The sequence below is a fragment of the Culex quinquefasciatus genome, chromosome 3, assembly GCF_015732765.1.
Source record: "Culex quinquefasciatus strain JHB chromosome 3, VPISU_Cqui_1.0_pri_paternal, whole genome shotgun sequence".
Lineage (NCBI taxonomy): Eukaryota > Metazoa > Arthropoda > Insecta > Diptera > Culicidae > Culex > Culex quinquefasciatus.
In genome coordinates this window covers 8,137,472-8,160,559 of record NC_051863.1, presented here as the reverse complement: position 1 = coordinate 8,160,559, position 23,088 = coordinate 8,137,472, and the positions used below count along the sequence as shown (strand labels likewise).

Here is a 23,088-nt window from a genome sequence, read left to right as displayed (position 1 = left end):
TCTGAAAAGTTGGCATTTTATGTCCTCTAAAACATATCAAAAAATAAAAAAATTAAAAATAGTGTTTTTTGCAAATCAAGTTTTAGTGATAAAAAGTTAAATAAAAAAATCACCAAATTTTTTTACCGTGTATCATTTTTTTCCAGTGTAGTCCATATCCATACCTACAACTTTGCCGAAGACACCAAATCGATCAAAAAATTCCTTCAAAAGATACAGATTTTTGAATTTTCATACATCATTTTTATATGGACAGCTGCGAAATTTGTATGGAAAATTATATGGACAAACTAATGATGCAAAATGGCTTCTTTGGGCATACCGAATTCACCAAAAAAGTTTCAGTCGGATTAAAAAATACAAAAATTAAAATTGAAGAAAAAAGACCGATTTCGTAGAGAATTGCTCAATAGCAATTAGTATTCGTTATTTTCAACACTCCATATTATTTTAAATAAATATTCGACAATTTTTAGTTGCAATTTTACGATACTTGAAAATTTTTCCGTGTAAAATCCTCATCTTTGTTCAACCCACGCATTCTCGGCCCACCCCTAAAAGCTCTTCCTCTTTTTGTTTAGTTTTAAGACAAAAAAAAGGTCCAAAATATGTTGCAACTCTTTTTTGGCTTTGACGTTCCAGAGTCAAGGGGGAGAAGCTTTTTTCGGAGCCCCACTTTTGGAACCATTTTCCGTCGTTTTATTGCTACTCTAACTCGGTGGGTTTGGATTCCGGACCCGCGGTGGGGCAAAAATGAAGACTCTTATTCTGTCACAGCAGTCGTAAATTGGGGGAAAAAATTGGAAATGAAAGAAGCTTTCTAGCTGCTGCTTTTAAGGGTTTGGCGTGCGCACACACGAACAAAAAAAGAATGGAGAGCTTTTTGTCCCGCAACCGTTGTTTGGGGTTAGTTTGACAAGCCTTTTTATAGTATCTTTAAAACTGGTCCCTTCAAAAGATTATAGATGAGAAATTTGCATTAAGATCCACGCTGTAAATTGGGCAATTTTATTGCAGGGTAAACATGGAGAAAAGTTTTTACGTTCACTTTTTTCAAAAAGGTCCCCTTCGAAAAATTAATTTATTGCTAATAGCAATGCCTTTCTCGACTCGAGTCGACCACATTTTGGCACTTGTAAACTGAAGAAATTTGCATCACGGATAAAAGCTTTTTACTTTTTTTTGTTCAAGCACACTCTCCCAAAAATTGAGCAACTTTCCATTCGAATTTATGACACTCTGCGCCGCACACACAAACACACAATTGCACTTACTCGTGGAAAATATGCTTCAGAAAAATCACAGTTTTCATTCCAAGTCGGCGCACAAAAGCAAGTTGGAAAATGCTTTCCTGTGAGCCTTGGTGAAAAGCTGGCTTTTCCTCGCACCTCGCACGTTGCACGAATATTTATGGCACAAAATTTATATTTTTATCGCCCCATCTCTATCAAAACTCCATTTGTTCGAGTGATTCTATTTCCTGTTCGTTTTTCCACTGCTGCTACTGCTGCAGTGGGGGTGTAGCACCATGGTTGGCAGTTTTGTAGAAGCTGTTATTCAAGCAAAAAAAATAACTTAGAAAATGTAAAATTGAAATGTGTCATACTAGGTACAAGTTTTTTAACAAAAACAAATAAAAACTTACAACTTAAGCTAAAATGAATTTTATAAAATAATATTGCATTCATTCAGAAGTTGTATAACATTCCTTTGTTATAGAAATTTCAAAACAAGTCTATTTTTAAGTTTTTCACATTGATTGTTCTGCTAATCATTATAAATATTATAATTTTTATATCAGAAATAAAAGTTTTTCACTACCTTATTTTTTTCTATTTTCTGCAATTTCTAAATGCAATGTTTTTTCTGTTTAACTTCTTTAATCCATAACAGGTTCTGTTACTCTCTCGTTACACAATTTTTGAAAATAAATGTGAATTTCTTAATTTGATAATTTCATAATTTGAAAAGCAATGTTCATTTCTTTTTTCTTTCTTTTTAATTTTACATTTAAAGAGGACTAAAAATATTGCTGACAAAAACTGATAATTCAGGAATGTTTACCCTAGACATCGGAAGTTCATTATTCACTAATATTGAGTATTTGCATATATCACATACAGGAACAATTAAAAAGGTAAATAAATATTACAGGCAAAAAAAAATATATTCTTTATGAGGCTTTGCTTTCCTTTTAATATGAGCAGGCAAGCAATATGATTTGAAAAATGTTTAAAATGTATTAAGCATTCAAAAACTTAACGCAATGGAAAGGTTTTCAAATAGTGCGTCCATCCCGGGAATTCCCGGGATCTTCCCTAAACCGGGAATATCCAAATCCCGGGATTTTTTTTTTAATATTTTGTCTCGGGGATTCCCGAAATTAGAAAAAAAAATTGGTCTGGAAACTCAAATTTGTTTGTTGAACAGTTGAATATTTAGTAATCGATAAGAATTTTAAAACATTAGCAAATTTGTGTTCGGCATATATCAACATTTATTTGGCTTAGAAGAGATTTTTTTTTTAAATTTTATTGTACGGATCCGCAAAATGCCTAGCATTTTAAATATGTTCCATTAAATTTTATTTATATTTTAAATATTCTTTATTTACTGAATTTAAACTTAAAATAAATCATATTTAATTAAATTTTATCAAACATCGGCATTTGGAGCAAATCAGGACAATAGTGATGAATGAAGACAGCTGTTTAAGCCACTATTTATTTTTGCATAATGTTCTGATATTTTTTAAACTAACAAAACAATGAGTACACCGATTTTCAAATTAATTGCTCTTAAATATCCAGTTGGGGGTAGTTACTTAAAGATAATTTGTAAATTATGTTTTATATAAAACAATTTTTTTGTTTTTTTTTTACAGTTTCTATGAAACTTTTTAAGCTTTTGTTGTCATTTCATATAAAAAATTAAAGAAATATATAAATAACAGTTTTAAGATTTATAATATGAAATAATTTGAATCACATTGGAATAAAAATTACGATTCATTTAAAATCCAAAGCACACCAAAAAACAAAAAACATCAAATTTAATTTTTTTTTTATATTTAAACTAACTAAAAATTGCTGTTCTTGTTCAGATTGAAGCAAAGATTATCACCAATTAACAGTGTTGAGCTAATTCTTTGATTTTAAGCTTGAAAAACGTGACAAATTTAATGAAGCGTAGATTTTTTGACTGCTTCAAAAATTTCTCGGGATCCCGGGAATTCCCGAGATTTATTTAAAAAAAACCGTTTCCCGGGACATTCAAAAACCCGGGAAAATTGGACACCCTATTTTCAAGTATGCACAAAGTAAGCAAAAATCATGGCCATCAGACAATACGGACAGATTTTAGAAACAATTTCTTCAACTATTCCCGATTTTGGCAAAAAATTTATTTGATATTTTTGGTGTCATAATACTTTCAAAATTAAATGCTTTAGATATTACTCTGAGTTAGAGCGTCCAATTTCCCGTTCCGGGAAAAAAATTCCCGGGAATTCCCGGGATTTCCCGGAAAAAAATATTTCCCGTTTCCCGGGAAATTAGTAAATTTCCCGGGAATTCCCGAAATACAAGCAGAAGTTTACATTTTCCTACCTTTTTGGCATCAATGTTTTGAAATTATACAAAAAATAATAATTGGAGATTGTAACACCATTTTAAAATAAGATATTTACATCTTCCGGCCAAGATTAACATTGAGATTTGTTTGACTTTTTTTTACCTTGAACATGTTGGATGGAAATTGAACTGATATAATTAAATAAAAAAAAGGTTTGTGTAAGAAGAATTTGTTTCTAAGTATTCGAGAAATCGCAGATTGAAGTTATAAATTTATGAAGCACGTGAGCTACCAAGGCCGTAAGAGGGTTATATATGAAAACATATTGTTGAATTTCAACCACTTTTAAATGCTCAAAATTATTTTAATCTAATTGATTTATATAACTAAATATCATATCATAAAATCACGAAAAACCATTAAAAAACAACTTCGTATCAAATTTTCAAGTTAAAAAATAGTGTTTCAAGTTAAAAAGCGCTAGAATTTAGATTTTTAAGGTAAATTCAATGATTGTTTATTTATTCACAAGTTGAATTTTTTGGTTTTTTTTTATTTTAACTCTATGGTCACTGAGACAAATTTAAAAGCAATTTTATGGTTGTGAAGCATAGATTTTCACTGTCCAAACACTTTGATTCAAAAAAATCCTTCTCAACAAAAATACTAATACTATTTTCTTTCAGGATTAGAGTAATTTTCGTTAAATTACAAATTTCCCGGGAATTCCCGGGATTTCCCGGGAAATTTGTTGAAAATTTCCCGTTTCCCGGGAATTTTGTAACCCCGGGAAATTGGACGCTCTACTCTGAGTATAATTATCGTCTGTTCTTTTCATTTTTTTTTTTTTTTTTTTCAAAAGAATACACTCTATCCGATTTCCCGATTTTGGCAACAAAGAAATCACGTATTGTTGCCAAAAACGGGATGGATCTCAAAATTTTTTATGCCAAAAGTTATTTTAACCCTTTTTATGAATGTTGTAAATGTTTTAGTTCTGTCTGTGTCAAATTTACCAACGGAATGTCCAAACTTAGCTTTAAAAGTAGAATTAAGGGTAAAGATTTAATTCAGTCTGTGGATATTCTTTGTATCAAAGACGGTGTGACTAAATAAATAAATAAAATAAATAAAATTAGAGCATTGAATAAAAAGTGTTTTCTAACAACTCACCAAAAAGCTCACGGAATGTTCTGGTAGTAGACGCAAACTATCCTCAGCTCGTATCCACATAAACGAAACCGAGAAATGACTGAATTTTACACAAGTTTAGTGTAATTTAATTCTTTACACATAAAAGCAGATTAAATTATATTAATCAAAATTTTTATTAAAAGCTTTGAATTATTTTTCAACTTCTATCGCTAAATTGTTTAGAGGGTATTTATACTTTCCGTGTTTTAGAGGTCATTTTCAACAACTTTTTTTATGCCTTTAGCCATTTGAGTGTTTTTTTTTCTGTTTATACAGCCCCTTTTTTTAAATAATTGCTTGTTTTTCTCGTTTCGTCTAGAAGCTTTGTCTGGGACAGTACAAAAAATACTGCATTCTTGGGTGACAAGAAAAATTGAAAATTTCGGAAAATCGCAAGAGATACCCCCTGGATCGATTCTTTAGGCAAAAACAAGTAACTGTGCCAATTTTGAGCCATATTGATTAAGGCTAAGGGGTCGTTTTTCATCGTTAAATTTATATGGGGAAAATCGTAAAGGGACCATCCATAAACCACGTGGACACTTTAGGGGGGGTATGGCGATTGTCCACGCTCCATACAAAAAAGTTTTTTTTGTATGGACAATTGTCCACCAAGGGGGCGTTGAGATTTCCAAAAAAGTGTCCACGTGGTTTATGGATGGTCCCAAAAATGTATGGGGAAAAACATCGCTTCAGGATTTTTGCAGCAGGTGGCGCAGGTCTCGCCCAAAATTGTTCAAGTGTGAGATTCTTGTAGGAAATTTAATTACCTACATCTTTGTAGAAGGGTGCAAGACGATCCGAGTTGATCCTGATGAGTTATTAGCAATGCGATGAAAAGAAATCGGCTTATATACTTGAAAGTATACAAGGGGTATGTCGGAAGTATATAAGAAAATATTTTTTTCTACAAAAATCACCAAAAATCAGGATCAACTCGGATCGTTTTGCACCCTTCGACAAAGTTGTAGGTAATTAAATTTCCTATAAGAATCTAACCCTTGGACAAGTTTGGGCGAGACCTGCGCCACCTAGCAGAAAATTACTGAAAAGATGTTTTTCCCCATACTTTTGCGTGATTTTCCCCATATAAACTTCAACGATGAAAAGCGACCCCTTAGCCTTAACCGATTTAGCTCAAAATTGGCACAGATACTTATTTTTGCATTAGGAATCGAGTCAAAGGGTATCTCTGATGTCGATTTTTTTATTGTCACCCTACTGTATACTTATTTTTACATCAAATAGAGGAAATTATTTGTGAAAAAGTGCCAAAACTGACTGACTCCAGAAAAAACATTATCAAAAAAAAAAAACAATCTCGAGGTTACATAAAACAAGTCCAACTTCCAATCCTAAAATGTGCTAAAATTATAAAAGTTCTTCTTTCCAAAGATTTTTAATGACCTAAAATTTGATGGATAATGGATTTTTGATGAATTCTAGATAAAAGTCCACCAAAAGGCGGGATTTGATTATAGGAGGGAAATCTAATACACTTTTAAATTTTTTCACGGTGTATGGATTTGTTTAAAATTGAAATCCACGTGATTTGATTCTACGGCGAAAAAAAATTAAAAATATTTAAAAAAAAAGTCTGCAAAAAACATGATTACTTTATTACAGGCAGAGGGACAGGAGGATGAGTTCAAGCAATTAATATAATAAACAAAACTGAACAAGATAAATGTTGATTTGCTTTGGACATTCTAGTTTTTTTTTCTGTTGTTATCAGTTTTTTATGCCAATGAATTTAAAAAAGCTCATAAATGCAGTGATAAATATTTTTACCTAACTAAAGATTTGTTTCATCGCATGATACGACAAAAAGTCAAAGCCAAACTTTATCTCAAAAAAATCTTCGATGTTAATAAATTAATCGATGAAAAAATCTAATTAAATTTGCTCAATATCCATAATCCGATGATAACAAATGTGACATAACTTGCACATCCGATTAAACGACCGGAAATCTGTTTAAATTTTCAAAAACCCATCCTGCCCACAAGCTTTCCATCCACATCAGCTTTGATCTCGACAAAAAGCCCCAACTCTTCATAAATGTATCAACTTACCGGTTCCAACGCAAAACCGGATGATCCGATTAGGGTGCAATGCAGTCGGTTTTGCAGCAGCAGCAGATAAAAAACAAAGAAAAAGCCACCACCCCCACAAAATCTACAACCGTATCCGTTATCATATTTGAACTCATTCTAGAATAGATGGGGGAGGGGGGCAGGGTGGACCTTTACCCCGCATTAGACACACAAGTTATGACTTATTCAAGATCTAACCTCAACGATAGTGGTTTTGCAATTTTTCGGTGCACAAGCAATCTACCTGGTTCGGACGATGATGGTTTCACAGCAGATTCCAGAAAAGGAAGGACAGCGCTGTTTTGAAGCGTACGATCTCTCTCACGTGGACCTCACTCAGAGTTTGCAGTGGGACGGGGTCAAAAAGGGTTTGCACCGGAGAAATCTGGGGTGATCTGGGTGCGTCGATAAAGAATGTGTCATTTATGCATTTCTTGTTAACCCTCAGGTTTTGTGTATGTTAATTTTGTAGCAGTCTTGAAATATTTAAATATTAAAAAAAATCTATTTACATTCCCAGATGTAATATTTTTTAACAGCTTAGTTAAGCATAAAATGCAATTTAACAAATTGTCAAAATGATTCAAATTCATCAAGTTTGAAACAAATGTCAAAAACAGCGACCGTAGAGTTTGCAATCAAGTTAAAACTTCTCCCAAAAAAAGCTCTTTGTACTCGAATCGAGCAGAGCTAAAACTAATTTAAATGCAAAAATCTGCTGATTTCGTAATCAAAAACAGATTGGAATGCATCCATCAAATTATGACAGCTTCCAGGAATATTTCGATCAAGCAAAGTTGTTCAGTTGTTCAAGCTTATTAAAAAAGCACTCAGCACGTTGTAGGGAAGCGTTTTCAGAGTTGGCTCTGAATAAATTAATGCCATCCTGATAGAATTTAGTTGGAAATGATGATGCACTCTCGATATTCGTTGGGAAATTTGCAGAAATCGTTGAATGCAAGCTAAGATTCGGGTCTACAAAAGACAAACCAAAACAAACTGCTTTTCTACTCAAAGTTTAGGTTTTTTTTTTTCAAAGTATTTAGCAAGGCTATAATTTTTTTGACTGGTTGTCTCAGAAAAGATCATCTAAATAGCAACCTATTTTGCCAGTCGAGGGTTTAAACCACAAAACAGCTGCATTCGTCCGCAAATCGAATTCAAGAAGAGGGAGAACGCGCTTTAAAGTTTGCTCCTTGCTCTGAGGCGAGCTTTGGACATAGACATAAACATACATTCTAAGCTCCGGGAGTGGGTGCAACCTTTGGCCGAAAACTGAAGTGATCTGTATCGCTCCTAGCAGAAGCTACTCGTATAAGACCGAGTCCTGGTACCAAACCAGGATCAAAGTCAAACCGATTCGAGTGTGCAGGAGTAGGTTGAATCTTCATTTTTTGCTTTTCTATTTGGAGTGGAAATCGATGCCCCAGCTCAGTGCAAATAAAAACAGGATAAAAGTGTACGAATCTGGCAAATGTTGGGAAAGGGCAACTGCATCCTGCTCTAGTGCTGGCCGGCGCATTGCTACCGAGGCGAGGTGATATGACCCTTGAACCAGAACCCGGACCAGGAAGCTACGGTTGCTACGGTTCGGTTCCGTGAGCGCTATCTTGAGAGTGTCTGGTGTTGCTGCCGAGTTGCTACCGAGCAACCACAAGAGCAATGTATCATTTCTGTGAAGTTTTTCAATTCTTGTTCTTCGGTGGCGTTCCGTCCGGACGGGATATCATCTGCCTCAGATGCCTCAGAGTGGCCTCCAAGGAGTTGCCCTACCAACAGCTGGAAGAGGATATTTGTACGATTCAGGAATGAGGGAGCGTAGACTTGTGGTAGTCACAGCAACGTGAAAGCCGCAAGTGGTTGGTTTTTCGATATGTGAGATAAAGAATGTTTTGCAGTAGATTTTTTCCCTGGCTGGCTCGATTAGTGCTAGAGATTAATTGCTGCAAAAGGTTTACTGTGCAGGGATCAACAGAGGCGATAAACTAGTTGCAGAGCTTTCTGAAATAAATTTTAAGGATTTTTATCGGATTTAAGCTCTTTTTGACAGACAAGATTTGAAGTGACATTATTACCAGTAATTAAAATTTGTGTTTTTAATTATTTCACCAATGCTCTCAGATTTCGGTCATTTGATTTTTTTGTATTTTTTAATCCAGCTGAAACTTTTTAGGTGCCTTCGGTATGCCCAAAGAAGCCATTTTTTATCATTAGTTTGTGCATATACTTTTCCATACAAATTTGGCAGCTGTCCATACAAAAATGATGTATGAAAATTCATAAATCGGTATCTTTTGAAGAAAGTTTTTGATCGATCTAGTGTCTTCGGCAATGTTGTAGGCAGGCCCGTAGCCAGGGGGGGGCTACCGGGCTGCAGCCCCCCCCGAAATTTTTCCCAATATTTTAATATTGTACTACCTTAAAAATAATTTCAAAACAATGATTGTGTGTTCTCTCCACAAAAATAATTTGTAAGATAGAGAATCAAGAATAGATTGATCAAACTAAGTAATTTGCCTGTCCATTGCCGAGCTCAGTTTTCGTAGATTATGGATCCAATATTTAAAAATTGAGCTGCAGATTTGAACATCGTTCCATTCAGTAACATTTCATTTATCTCGTAGTTTTAGCATTACATTGGTTAGGGCGGTCCAAATCTGGGATTACTTGAGGCTACCCCCTAAAATCAAAAATTGACCCATCACTAGCCTATGTTCCAAATTTGAGCTTTTTGTGACCACTGACCACCAAGTTTGGGAAAAATCGTCAAAATGTATGGAGAAAAGCAACTGTTTCAGTTTTATTAATTAATTTAAGTTATTAATTTTGCAGTCCAAATTCGACTAGCCGATTATCCAAAAGTTCGAAGGACTTCGGATAATCGAATCATGAACAAATGAAATCGTTTTTTTTTAATTTGCTTGCTTTTAACATCAAATTCGTCATCGGCATCTTGACCACCTTTTGGCCGCCACTTTGAATCTAAAAATTCTAAATTATTTTATGGTTCTTCAGGGGTCATACTTAAGTTCGACAATCAAAAATAAGACAACGAGATTTAAGAATTTTTGCTAAAAAGTTATTAGCCTTCGAAAATAGCAATATCCGGGGCTACATAGAAATAACCAATTTTTAAACTCATGTCTGTGCTAGCTTGCCTGGCAATGCATCTGTTATGTTGCGCAAAAATTGTAATTTTCGGAAGCTAATAACTTTTTAGCAAAAATCCTTAAATCTCGTTGTCTTATTTTTGATTGTCGAACTTAAGTATGACCCCTGAAGAACCATAAAATAATTTAGAATTTTTAGATTCAAAATGGCGGCCAAAAGGTGGTCAAGATGCCGATGCCGAATTTGATGTGAAAAGCAAGCAAATTAAAAAAAACGATTTCATTTGTTCATGATTCGATTATCCGAAGTCCTTCGAACTTTTGGATAATCGGCTAGTCGAATTTGGACTGCAAAATTAATAACCCTTCTTTTTTGCATTAAAACCGCTTATCTTTTTGAGGACCTTCATACTATTAAAAAATGATTTTTTCTACATTTTTCAAAATGTACCATAATTTCTACAAAATATTCTGATTTTTTTTTTTTTCATAACCGAAAGCATTTAAAATGAAGAACATTTGAATGAATTTCGACTAATATCAGAAATACACTTCTGATTTTATCGTTTTGGTTTTTAGAATATGGTTAGTTACATATCTGAGACCTTAAAGAAAAATGCTTGAGAAATATCTAATAAATATCTAATATTATTTATTACTTTTTCGTGATCCTTTTTCCCGAAACCACTCGTCCAAAATGCTTACTTTTGGCCACATTTATTTGCAACCGTGGCTACTCTCCAATTTTTATTTAATATATCAAAAATCGAAAGATCAACTAAGTGATCCTTATTATCAACTAATTTTCGCTTTGTGCATGAGCCTGAGATTTTTGAAGCAAGAAATAAAATGATAAAAATATTCAAAACGTTAAAAAAAGGAAATTAAAGCTTGGATTCAAAAACTCAGATATTAAATTCATTAAACATCTTTTCCAACTGTTAAATTTCTGATAAATTACTCATTTTTAAACTTTTTCATTTCAAATTTTTGTATTTTATGGATTAGAATTTATATTTTGAAGATTTTAAGATTTCTTTATTATTTTTTTGTTAATTGTATTTCATTGTAAATATTTTCCAAAGTTTCTGTTGCCACCCTTTCAAAATTGGCCAAACAGCAGAGGGCAAATACAATATATTTTTTTAAGAAATTGCTTCACAGCTTCAATGAAAATGGAAGTCTAATCAACTGAAAACAGTTATTTTTTTTATTCATAACTTATTTCGATAAAGTCCTTTTAGGAGCAGCGACAACAAATTTGATGTTTTTTCCTGCGTTGATAATCATGTACAACATGTTTGGGCTCGTTTAAAAATATTTAAAATTTTTGTAACATTTCGTTGAACCGCGGCAAGTTTTTTTTTCACGAAAAAAGCTTTTCGCCAGTTAATAGATATTTTGAAAACTAATGAAAAAAAAAAAAACAACTGTACTGATTTAAAGTGAGGTTTAGAAACACTTTTAAAATGATAAACCAATGGCTTGTAATTTAAATTTTTATATTTTTCATTGTTTTCTCTACCCTGTCAACTTTGGTCAGAGTTTAGTAACATAAAGTTCAGAATAATATTTGCAAGGTCTAATTGAGAATTTAAAAATTTTGCTACTTTAAAATTTCAAAATTTTAGATTTTAAATATTTTTTTATAAGACAAAGAAAAGTCAGAAATAAAAAAAAACAATAATAAAAAAAAACTAAAATGTTTAATAACAATTACACGTAATTATTTAAAAAAAATCAGAAATTCAATAAAAAAATCAAAAGCTAAAAAAAATAATAAAATAATTAATATTAAAAATATCAAAATTAAAAAAAATACAATTATTGCTACATTGATTATTGTATTGACTTTTCTCTTATTTTAAACTTAATTCTGAGCAAAAAACAAAATCCATTCTTAACATATTCGGCATTTCTTACATAAAGTTTGTTTACTTTTAAAACATAAAAAAATTAAGATAACAATTACACATGATGATTTAAAAAAAATCAGAAATTGCAAAATAAAATAAAAACTACAAAAATAATAAAATAATTAATGCTAAAAAATCCTGAATTTTTATAAAAATAAATGTTAATCATTTCAAAATAAAGATATTCAATAAAAAAAATATTCAAACATTTCAATAAATTATGTTTTTTTTAATCTTAATTTTTTGATGCTTCACAAAATTTTATGTTTGAATTCTAGTGCAGACTAAGATAAGATTAACAGGAAAAATCTAATTTATTTATGAATTCTTACATAAAGTTTTCATTACTTTTAATTTAGCAAGGTTTCTTAAAAATTAAATTTCTAAACCATAAAATGTGCAGGATATTGTTCCCAGAGTCAAGATATTTCTTAAATAAACATCGATTCTAATAAATGGTTACAATTCTTCATTATTTAACATAATTTTTATTAATCATATCCCAGAATTCCAAAAAAGGATTTCATTTGCGTTTTTTTTTTGTTTAGAAAGATACAGATAGTCTTTTCTATAACCAGCACAACCAATTTACTTTTACATTATATTTCTCCTTTATCTTTTAAAATCATATTGGTTATCAACACTCATTTTAAAAATTAATTCAGTTTTGACAGTTTTTTTTAAATAAAGAAAAAAGTAAATTGAGGATTTTAATTTGTTAATCGTGTTCTCATTTATATTTTTTTATCGTACAAGTTATTTTTTATTTCAAGAAGATGTGTCCCAGGAACTAATAGACCAATCTTCAATGGTTCTTAGTCCTTACACGATAAGAACAATACAAATTTTGCTTGAAGTTGCTGTTATATTATTTTCATTGAAAATACTTGTTGAACAGTTTGCACACTATTTTCAATAAATTTGATAATGTTAATTTTTGCGTTTTAATGAAATAAGCACTTCAAAACTTACTGTGCATTTGATTTTTTGCCGATAAAAAAATAAATGACTTCTATGAATTCATAGACTTTAAAATATGTTGACTCTGGATATTTCTGGATGAGAATGTGTTTAAGCATTTTTTGATACTCGTTGGTTAAAATTTAACCGTTCATACGATCGGAAAATGTATTTTTAATTTATTTATTTTTTAATTTCAAAAATAAGTAACACTGAAACGATTCATTGAAATTTTATTTAAAAATTACCTTTAATTAAGATCTGATTTATTTTTTTTTGTCAATTTTTTAAATTCTCAAATTCTGAACCAATTTGTCAGATAAATCATCACAGTGATCACACAGCTGAAAATGTAAATCCAGACGGTTTCAAATTTGATAGTTCAAATTTACCAGTTTGTTCGTGGGTGTCCCGCCCGTGTGGATCAAACGGACCGCGCACTGGACTCACAATCCAGAGGTCGCCGGTTCCAATCCCGCGGCGGGCGCTCTAAAATTCTTTGTGTAAATATGGGTATTCGGAGCCGTCGCTCCGTGCCATACTTTCATACACTTAGGAGCCCAGGGCGGCGAAGTCTTTGTAGATAAAAAGGAAGACACAAGTGGTTGGTACTAGCAATGATGGCCGACAGCTATTAAGTCAACTTCGTTTTTCGTGGGTTTTTCTCTCAGTATGAAGTACAAAAATATAATACTTATGGTTAGATAAATTGATATTTTTGCAGGATTTTTTTTTATTTCAAAATTTTTATTCAAGTTATGTAAATTTTAAATTTAGCGACAGTTTATCACGAAATTAAATTACAATTAAACAATTCAAGAAAATGTAAAAAACACTTTCTTCTCTACTCCTTTAATACAAACTAGCTGTATGAATAAAGAAGGAGTTTCTTCAATTAAGACATTGAAAACTTAAGAAGAAAATATTTTAAAGCATTTTTGCATACATTATTTTACAATTTTATAATTCATCTTGATAATGATACCATAAACCAAGTGATGGTATAAATAATTTGCTGGTTTCTATACTCTTTGAATTTTTGCACCCAAGCCCCCCCCAAACAAAAATCCTGGCTACGGCCCTGGTTGTAGGTATGGATAAGGACCACACTGAAAAAAATATACATGGTAATTTTTTAGTGATTTTTAATTATACTTTTTGTCACTAAAATTTGATTTGCAAAAACACTCTTTTTTTCTAATATGATTTAGGAAACATCAATAGCCAACTTCTCAGAAATTTCCAAAATGGGCCGAAAATCTTTGAACGAGTTATGAATTTTTAAATCAATACTGATTTAAAAAAAACGAAATATTGGTCGCCAAAATTTTTTAACATCATTTTTCGTTGTAAAATTTAACATGCAATGAAAAAGTACGTTAGTGAAATTTTGATAAAGTGCACCGATTTCAAGATATAACCATTTTTAGGAAACTTTTTTTAAAATTAGTTCTCAACTTTGTTTATACGACCCTTGGTTGTTGATATTGCAATGCAAGAATTTTGATATAACAGCAACTAATGGTCCGATTTCAATGTCAAAATATGAAAAATTCTTGATTTTTTTTGATTTTTTCGAAAAAATATATTTTTATTTTTTTTAATCAAGACTAACATTTATTTATATTGAATGTTTGGCTATCTTGAAATGTCGTATCAATCACGAGTCGTATCAACAAAGTTCAAAAAGCAAAACATAGAGAATTTGCTCAGCCTTTCAAAAACAAAAATATTTATAAGGTGGGCAAACATGAGTACTTATTACAAAAAAAACTGCTACTATTTTCAAAAAAGTAACTTAAAAATGGCAGTCACTTGAAAACAGTGCACTTTATCAAATTTCACTAAGGTACTTTTTGATTGCAAATTCGATTTTACATCGAAAAAAGAAGTTCAAAAATTTTTGCGACCAGTATTTCAATTTTTAGAAAGAACGGTATTGATTCAAAAATTTATTACTCTGTCAAAGATTTTTTGGCCATTCTGAAAATATCTGAAAAATTGACATTTTATGGACCTAAAACAAATCAGAAAAAAAAAGTTTTTTTACGTCATTTTTGTATGGATAGCTGCCAAATGTGTATGAAAAAGTATATGGACAAACTTATGATGCATTGATGATTGTTTTTTGTTTTTTGTTTTTTGTTTTTTGTTTTTTGTTTTTTGTTTTTTGTTTTTTGTTTTTTGTTTTTTGTTTTTTGTTTTTTGTTTTTTGTTTTTTGTTTTTTGTTTTTTGTTTTTTGTTTTTGTTTTTTGTTTTTGTTTTTTGTTTTTTGTTTTTGTTTTTGTTTTTTGTTTTTGTTTTTTGTTTTTGTTTTTTGTTTTTTGTTTTTTTTTTTTTTTGTTTTTGTTTTTTGTTTTTTGTTTTTTGTTTTTTGTTTTTTGTTTTTTGTTTTTTGTTTTTTGTTTTTTGTTTTTTGTTTTTTGTTTTTTGTTTTTTGTTTTTTGTTTTTTGTTTTTTGTTTTTTGTTTTTTGTTTTTTGTTTTTTGTTTTTTGTTTTTTGTTTTTTGTTTTTTGTTTTTTGTTTTTTGTTTTTTGTTTTTTGTTAGAGTTAAAATGCAAATCAATTCTCAGTCCAGTGAATATATTAATAATAATCTTCAAAAGAAACCTCAAGCTGATTAAAGATACACATAATATCAGTACTAAAAATCACACACTCTCTATATCTCTCTCACTCTTAGAATCGTTTGATCAGGTTTTCTTTCCATTTGCATATGCCCTCTCTCACACTCTCCCTCACTCTCCTTGACCTGCAACTATTTCTGTGATTTCCCATTCCTCATTTCAATCCCGATGCTTTTTATGATGATTATGATGGCGCAAAGATAATTGCTGATGGAAGAGATGCCTTCTGCTTGGCCCCGCCACCCCCAGGCCAAAGAGGATTTTAATCAGCAACTCATCCTTTTTGCCTCGATTCAGAGTCGTGACATCGGGCTGGTCTAGGGTGTTCCATGGCGAGTTGCAGACATTTTTGTCTAATGAGTCAAACTAAAGCTTCGGGAAAATTTCCACAAAATATGTATTTTGACGATTTGCCCTGGAATTGTGCCAATGCAGGTATGATGTCGTATTAAGATGGGTTGAGCTGATCCTGGATTTCAAACGACTTGTTTGCGTACATGACCTCCCCATCTGGGTTCAATCAAGGCCCAAATGCACCATCGTGAGTGCAATTGCGAAGAAAGCTGATTATAATTCCGTTCTCCTCCCTCGCTCGATGGTCGTTCCATCGAGTCAAACGGCATCAAGATTAGACTATTTGCCTGCTCGTTGCATAATGAAGTTCAAACAGAAGTTGTGACTGTGCTTGCATCTTCTTGTTGGCGCACGTCCAACTGTTTTCGATCCAAACCACCAGCGATGAGTTGAGGTCTAATTCTGCGTTTCATTTCTGCTTCTTCCAACAGATCCAATTAGAAGGACGTTTCAACCCCCGGGAACAACGAGTTCGACGACGAAAACGACAATCACTGACGGTCAGTTCACTTCCTCGGTCACCACCACTGTCGGAACCACCGGATCACCGGACCTTGCCCACCGGAAGCACCACCACCAGATCCGCCGGCACCACCACCCGGGGTGGACGGGGCGGCTGGGTGGGGGCCATGCGTCGCCGGAAGCCAGTCGAGGGCTTCCTGCTGCGGTGCTGCGGCGTCTTCGCGTTCTTCTTCTGGACGGTACTGGTCCACCAGATCTCGACATGCCTGGCGATCCAGCTCGAGGAGCGGATGGAGATCGTGCGGAAAGTGCTCAAGGAAGTGCCTTTGATCGACGGGTGAGTCGTGCAAATCTTTTGTTTTTTATCACGCAAACTCACAACTCACAAAACTCATTCTCACTCTCGACCTCCTCTTTCCCAGCCACAACGACCTGCCGTGGAACATCCGGAAGTTTCTCAAGAACCAGCTGCGGGAGTTCCGGTTCGGCGAGGACCTCCGCGATATTACGCCCTGGTCGACGAGTGCCTGGAGCCACACCGACCTGCGCCGGCTGAAGGAGGGCATGGTCGCAGCCCAGGTAAGAGCCGGAAGCCACAACCGATAAACACAAACAGGACCGACACTCCCCTTAATGGCCATTAAGTGCAGAAGGCCCGCGGTGGTGGTGAATATTTGTTTGTTCCGGCCCCCCTCTACTGGAAGATTTCTTTGACAAGGAGTCCACAAGCAAGAGGACGACACTGGATGTTATTCGGTGAAAGCGAACTCTCTTTGCCGCAAAGCTATGGGGACCAGGTGAATTTTGTCCAGAGTGACAATCTCGTTAAATAGGGGAGAGTCACATTAATTAGAGTAAAATTTACGAAACAAAAAACAAATCGCGCTGTTCGACATAAACGATACTGATATCCCAGTTTGCTCAACTGAATGATGCCTTTTAACAGCGCAAATAGATTGAAATCGGTTCCATTCCTAGAACTGCTCATGATGGATTGGAAAATCAACAGTTTAGTTAGACAGTAAAATTGCATTTTAATATGAAGTGCTTCATTTTCGAAAACACATTGGATCAATTTATGAGCGATGGGAGCATCCGCAAAAAGGCTTTGTATGCAGTGGAGCAGCAATTACATACTCATAAACCTGTCGGAACTATTGAGTTCCAAAAACTATTTGAAATCGATCCCTTTTGACTGGCTTTACTGACAAAGCATCCAGATTATTGGAAATTCAGTGACGGAATAGAATAACGCACCAAACAGGAATTTCGAGGAAATTTATTTTCTGCTTTCGTTGAACCAATATTTGTTTGGAATAAGTACAGCTTCTGACCCAACATTTATCAAACAAAAATTGAGCAATCGAACAAACAGTGAGTGTAATTGAATTTAATTAAAATAAACATAATAAAAAACAGGGTACGTTTTCCTAGATGCTTGAACGTTTTCATGTTCAAAACATAACTGAAGCATAATTAAACACAAAATAGTTTTGAAAATAAAGTCACAGAAATAAATCAAGGACTATGCGTCAAATTTGCTATACTGCTTAATGATTTCAAACAGCACAGAGTTCTCCAACAAAATCTCAATGCGTTTGGCGAGTCAACTATCGAATTCTGTGTAAGAATCAGCTAGTGTGTACAGTTTAAACAGAAAATGTTGAAATAAAATGGAAAAAATATGTTCTCCCGTAAACGACCTTTAAACTATAATGTCTTCCAAACCCAAGTTTCACAATTATTTTTAACTTTCAAAAAGATAAGAAAAGAATATTGTCATATTGTTTGGTCGAATAAATAATGTCATGTAATTGTAACTTTTACATAATTGAATTTTTGATTTTTTTTATTTATATAAAATTCGGCCGATTTTTAAAATAACCCTTTTTTTACATATCAATTTACAATACCCGTTTTTTTTTTAGAAATGTTTTGAGGAAAAAATCCGCAAATTTTGAGCCATGGAAAAAATTGACAAAAATGTATGTTTCATGATTTTTTGTATTTTTTTATTTGACTCAAACTTTGTGGGGGCCTTCCCTATTACCAAAGAAGCTATTTTGTGTCATTGGTTCACCCATACAAGTCTCCAGACAATTTTGGCTGCTGTCCATACAAAAATGGTATGTAAATATTCAAACAGCTGTAGCTTTTGAGTGAATTTTCTGATCAATTTGGTGTCTTCGGCAAAGTTGTAGGTACTGTTGAGGAATATTGAGAAAAAAAATAGGTACACGGAAAAAAAATTGCAGATTTTTAATCAACTTTTTTTTCACTAAAACTCAATTTCACAAAATACGTATTTTTTGATTTTAGAGATTTTTTGATATGTTTTAGGGGACAAAAATCTGCAACTTATGAGCCATAGAGAAACATGGTCAAAAAATCTGCCGCCGAGTTATGAATTTTTGAAAAAAATAGTGATTTTTGGAAAAAATCGAAGTTTTATGCAAAAACAAGTTTGACATTACTTTTTAATGCAAAATTGAATTTGCAATCGAAAAGAACTTTACAATTTTTTTGAAAAAGGGCTCCGTTTTCAAGATATAGCCACCGAAAGTTTGATTTTAGCTAAATATTTGCAGTTTTTCAATTTTTAAAAATAATGGCCATGAGTGACCATTTCTAAAAATATATTTTTTTTGAAAAGTTCAGAAAATTTGCTATGAAATTGTCTAAGAGACATTGAAGATTGGACCTCGGGTTGCTGAGATAGAGCCGCTTTAAGAAAAAGAAACACGAAAATTGAAGTTTTCTAAATCTTACCAAAACAACCCACCATCTTCTAATGACCGTATCTCAGCAACTAATGGTCCGATTTTCAATGTTAATACATGAAACAATCGTGAAATTTTCTGATCTTTTCGAAAAAAATATTTTGATTTTTTTAAATTAAGACTAGCATTTTTAATGGGCGTCATATTCAATGTTTGGCCCTTTTAAAATGTTTGTCTTGATTTAAAAAATTTCAAAATATTTTTTTCGAAAAGATCGGAAAATTTTTCATGCATTAACATTAATAATTGGACCATTAGTTGCTGGGATATCGTCATTAGAAAATGGTGGGTTATTTTGGTGCGATTAAGAAGACTTCAATTTTCTTGTTTCTTTTTCTTAAAGCGGCTCTATCTCAGCAACCCGAGGTCCAATCTTCAATGTCTCTTAGACAATTTTATAGCAAACTTTCTAAACTTAAAAAAAATAGTTTTAGAAATGGTCACTAATGGTCACTATTTTTAAAGATTGAAAAACTGCAAATATTTCGCTAAAATCAAACTTTTGGTGGCTATATCTTGAAAACGGAGCCCTTTATCAAAAAAATTGTAAAGTACTTTTCGATTGCAAATTCAATTCTGCATAAAAAAATAATGTCAAACTTGTTTTTGCATGAAACTTCGTTTTTTTTCCAAAAATCACTATTTTTTCAAAAAATAATAACTCGGGGGCAGATTTTTTGACCATGTTTCTCTATGGCTCAAAATTTTCGGATATTTGTCCCCTAAAACATATCAAAAAATCTCGAAAATCAAAAATTACGCCTCAGCCCTCCTGATTAGAGTTTACCCGAGCGTTTAAGTGTTAAACATCCTGAAAAATCATTTTAAAAATATTCTCAGCTGTGAGTTCTTGAGTTTTGAGACCTTCAAACAACATTTGATCTGTGAGTGTGTTCAACTATGTTTTTAAATTGGGTTTTACCCATGCCAAATTTAAACCAAACGTGGACGAGGAATTAATCGAAAATGTACACGACTCTCCCCTACCAACCGGTGATGACGAAGATAAGCACATTATCCGGAAGGGACCAAATGTTGCATCAGAAGCCTCCTCTTCAGAAATCAGCAAAAACAACCTTTAGAGAGTAAAAAGATTGTGAAAAAATAGAACAAAGATTCACCCGATTGAGTTGTGCGCAGCATATTACTCACCAGAGTGCTGTTGTTAGTGGGAGTTTGTATTACAGATTGTCAAGGGAATCGGCACTGGCAACGTACGTGTTGCGCTTGGAACACTGCCAGTTTTGCTGGACGTTAAGGGCGATTGGTGTCCATCGCGTTAGGATCTGTCAAACATTGGCCAATCTGTTTCCCTTGACAATCAGTAGGGGAAATATGCCCATTTTAATCACTCTAAGCCGTTCGACCAATTCTCATCACTTTTCCGTTTTCCGCCATAAAATCAACATTTTCAGATGTATCAACAATGGAGAGTTGCTTGCTCACTTTTGTTTGAGCTATTTATTGCTTTGGAACAGTCAAAAACACTTTATGAAAGCTGTAATTCTTGATCAAAGTGCTGATAGGCCGATAATAGAAATAGGCTGAGAAAGGGTATAGTTCCCCTATTTTGTATGGATATGTGCGATGCAAGAAAAGCGCTTTTGAAATTTAAAGGTTTCAACCTATCTCTTTTTTATGTTATTTGGCCTAAATTTTTGAATGATAAATTTAGTTAGCATTGTATAGCATAGCATAGCACATTAACACGGAGGTGAGAACAACAATTAAATTACATAGAAAAAGATAAAAAAAAACACAATTTTCTGATGTAAATAGTTATTTGGAAGTTAAAAAAAATCAATGAAACAGATTTCTAGAGCATCCAATTTCCCGGGGTTACAAAATTCCCGGGAAACGGGAAATTTGAAATTTAACGAAATTTATTCTGATCCTGTTTCTGATTGATATTTTGCAATAGAATTGTACAGAACAGCAACTTCAATGGTCAAAATGAGTCTGAGGATCATTCAATGGCTTGACTGCTTGTAGAAAAATCATGCAACTTTGAGAAATTATATAGATTCTTTATTTTTTTATGCTGCCTCTCAAATCGTACTAAATAAAAAAAATATTTTTAGTATTTTTTGTTGAGCAGCATTTTTTTTATTAAAAGTGTTTGGACAGTGAAAACCTATGCTCCACAACAATAAAATTGTTTTTTAATTTGCCTCAGTGACCATAAAATTAAAAGTGAAAAAATCATGCAAAAATATAGCTTTTTATGGCAAATAACTTATTCCAGAACAAATATTTTCAACTTGTGAATAAATAGATTATCATTGAATTTGCCTTTAAAATTTAATTTCTAGCGTTATTCAACTTGAAATACTATTTCATGAAATCACAATTCAAAGTTTTAAAATATTTGGAGCTTGTTTTTCGGGTAAATTTCATATAATACAAAGTTGTTTTTAATATTTTTTCTTGGTTGCAATTATGGTATAATTTGAATTATATGGTTATATGGCCTAATTAATTATTAAGATTAAAATATTTTTCATAGTGTAAAAGTGGTTGGAATTTAACGATATTTTATTTGGGTAATTCTCCGCCAACTCACACAGCAGTTGCCCCGATCCCTCTTCGATTTGCGTGAAACTTTGTCCTAAGGGGTAACTTTTGTCCCTGATCACGAATTCGAGGTCCGTTTTTTGATATCTCGTGATGGAGGGCGGTACGACCCCTTCCATTTTTGAACGTGCGAAAAAAGAGGTGATTTTCAATAAATTGCAGTCTGAAACGGTGATGAGATAGAAATTTGACGCTCGATTTGATGGCGTACTCAGAATTCCGAAAAAACGTAATTTCATCGAAAAAACGCTCAAAGATACTCCCATTTTCCGTAACTTGACTGTAAAAATTCTTAGAACATGTCATTTTATGGGAAATTTAATGTACTTTTCGAATCTATATTGAACCAGAAGGGTCATTTTTTTCATTTAGAACAAAATTTTTCATTTTAAAAAATCGTGTTTTTTCTAACATTGCAGGGTTATTTTTTAGAGTGTAACAATGTTCTACAAAGTTATAGAGCAGACAATTACAAAAAAAATGATATATAGACATAAGGGGTTTGCTTACAAACATCACGAGCTATCGTGATTTTACGAAAAAACTGTTGGATTTCGTCAAATAAATTGAACTTTATTTTATCTCACTCACAAATTGAGCATGTTTTGATGTTTCAATAAAATCTCATCAACCTTCATTCTGTAACAAATCATAACTCAAAGTACTCACTCAAACACATTAAGTGAGTGAGTAAACTATTTCATTCAGCGCGATATTCCAACTTCGACTTCCATATCATTGAGCCATCAGTTTGTTCCAGTGGGCAGGGTGTGGCCACTGGCGGCGAGCTCTCGCTGGGTCCGAGCAAGAACATCAAAACTTTGCTTTTAAAATGTAACTCATCATCGTTATGATTGCGCAGTCTGTGATCATGATATCACAAAAAAAAAAGAAAAACTCATCACCCAAGGCCGGTCCAGCCCTCGAGTACCACTCCATCGGTTGTTCTAGACGACCCAGTTCATGACTTCATCGTCATGGCGGCCCCCCAAAGGCTCATTCCCGGCCGGGTGGGCACGCCCGTTCAAGACAAATAAAGAGATATGATTTAGCGTCGAATGATGGAAACGGAACGACCGTTGAAGGACCGTCGCTTCTCCAAAGTGTCGGCCGTAAGAAGGGCGGGAAAGAAAAATCTGCCTTCGAGCTTTTTCTTTTAGAATCTTTTCTTTATTTGCTCGTTTTCTTTTTTTCACGGCCAGCACTTTCTCGTCCCGTTTTTTTTTCCGGCCGCCGGAAATGGCTTTCCCAGTTGCTGCCGGCCTTTGATGACCACGCGAGCCACGAAGCAGATGCGGCTTGGGGTAAATTACTCAAAAAATTGTGATGCAGGAAAAAGAAGAAGAAAGTGACCCTCAAGTACCTCTCGGAGGTTGAATTTTGGCGTTTTTTGTGAGGTTGAAAATTAAGACATTTTTTTGATTTGATTTTTCAAGTTAA

General features: G+C 33.1%; 1 protein-coding gene across 2 annotated transcripts in view; it reads left to right on the top strand.

The window, feature by feature from the left end:
• LOC6045490 (dipeptidase 1) overlaps positions 1-23,088 on the top strand; it is a 416,070-nt gene that overhangs the window by 362,406 nt on the left and 30,576 nt on the right. For both annotated transcript variants that reach the window (XM_038259115.1, XM_038259116.1), the window contains 2 exons: positions 16,264-16,631; positions 16,717-16,873. In XM_038259115.1, coding sequence (XP_038115043.1) covers positions 16,462-16,631; positions 16,717-16,873 — 327 coding nt within the window. In that variant the 5' untranslated portion in view covers positions 16,264-16,461. The remainder of the gene's footprint in view (positions 1-16,263; positions 16,632-16,716; positions 16,874-23,088) is intronic.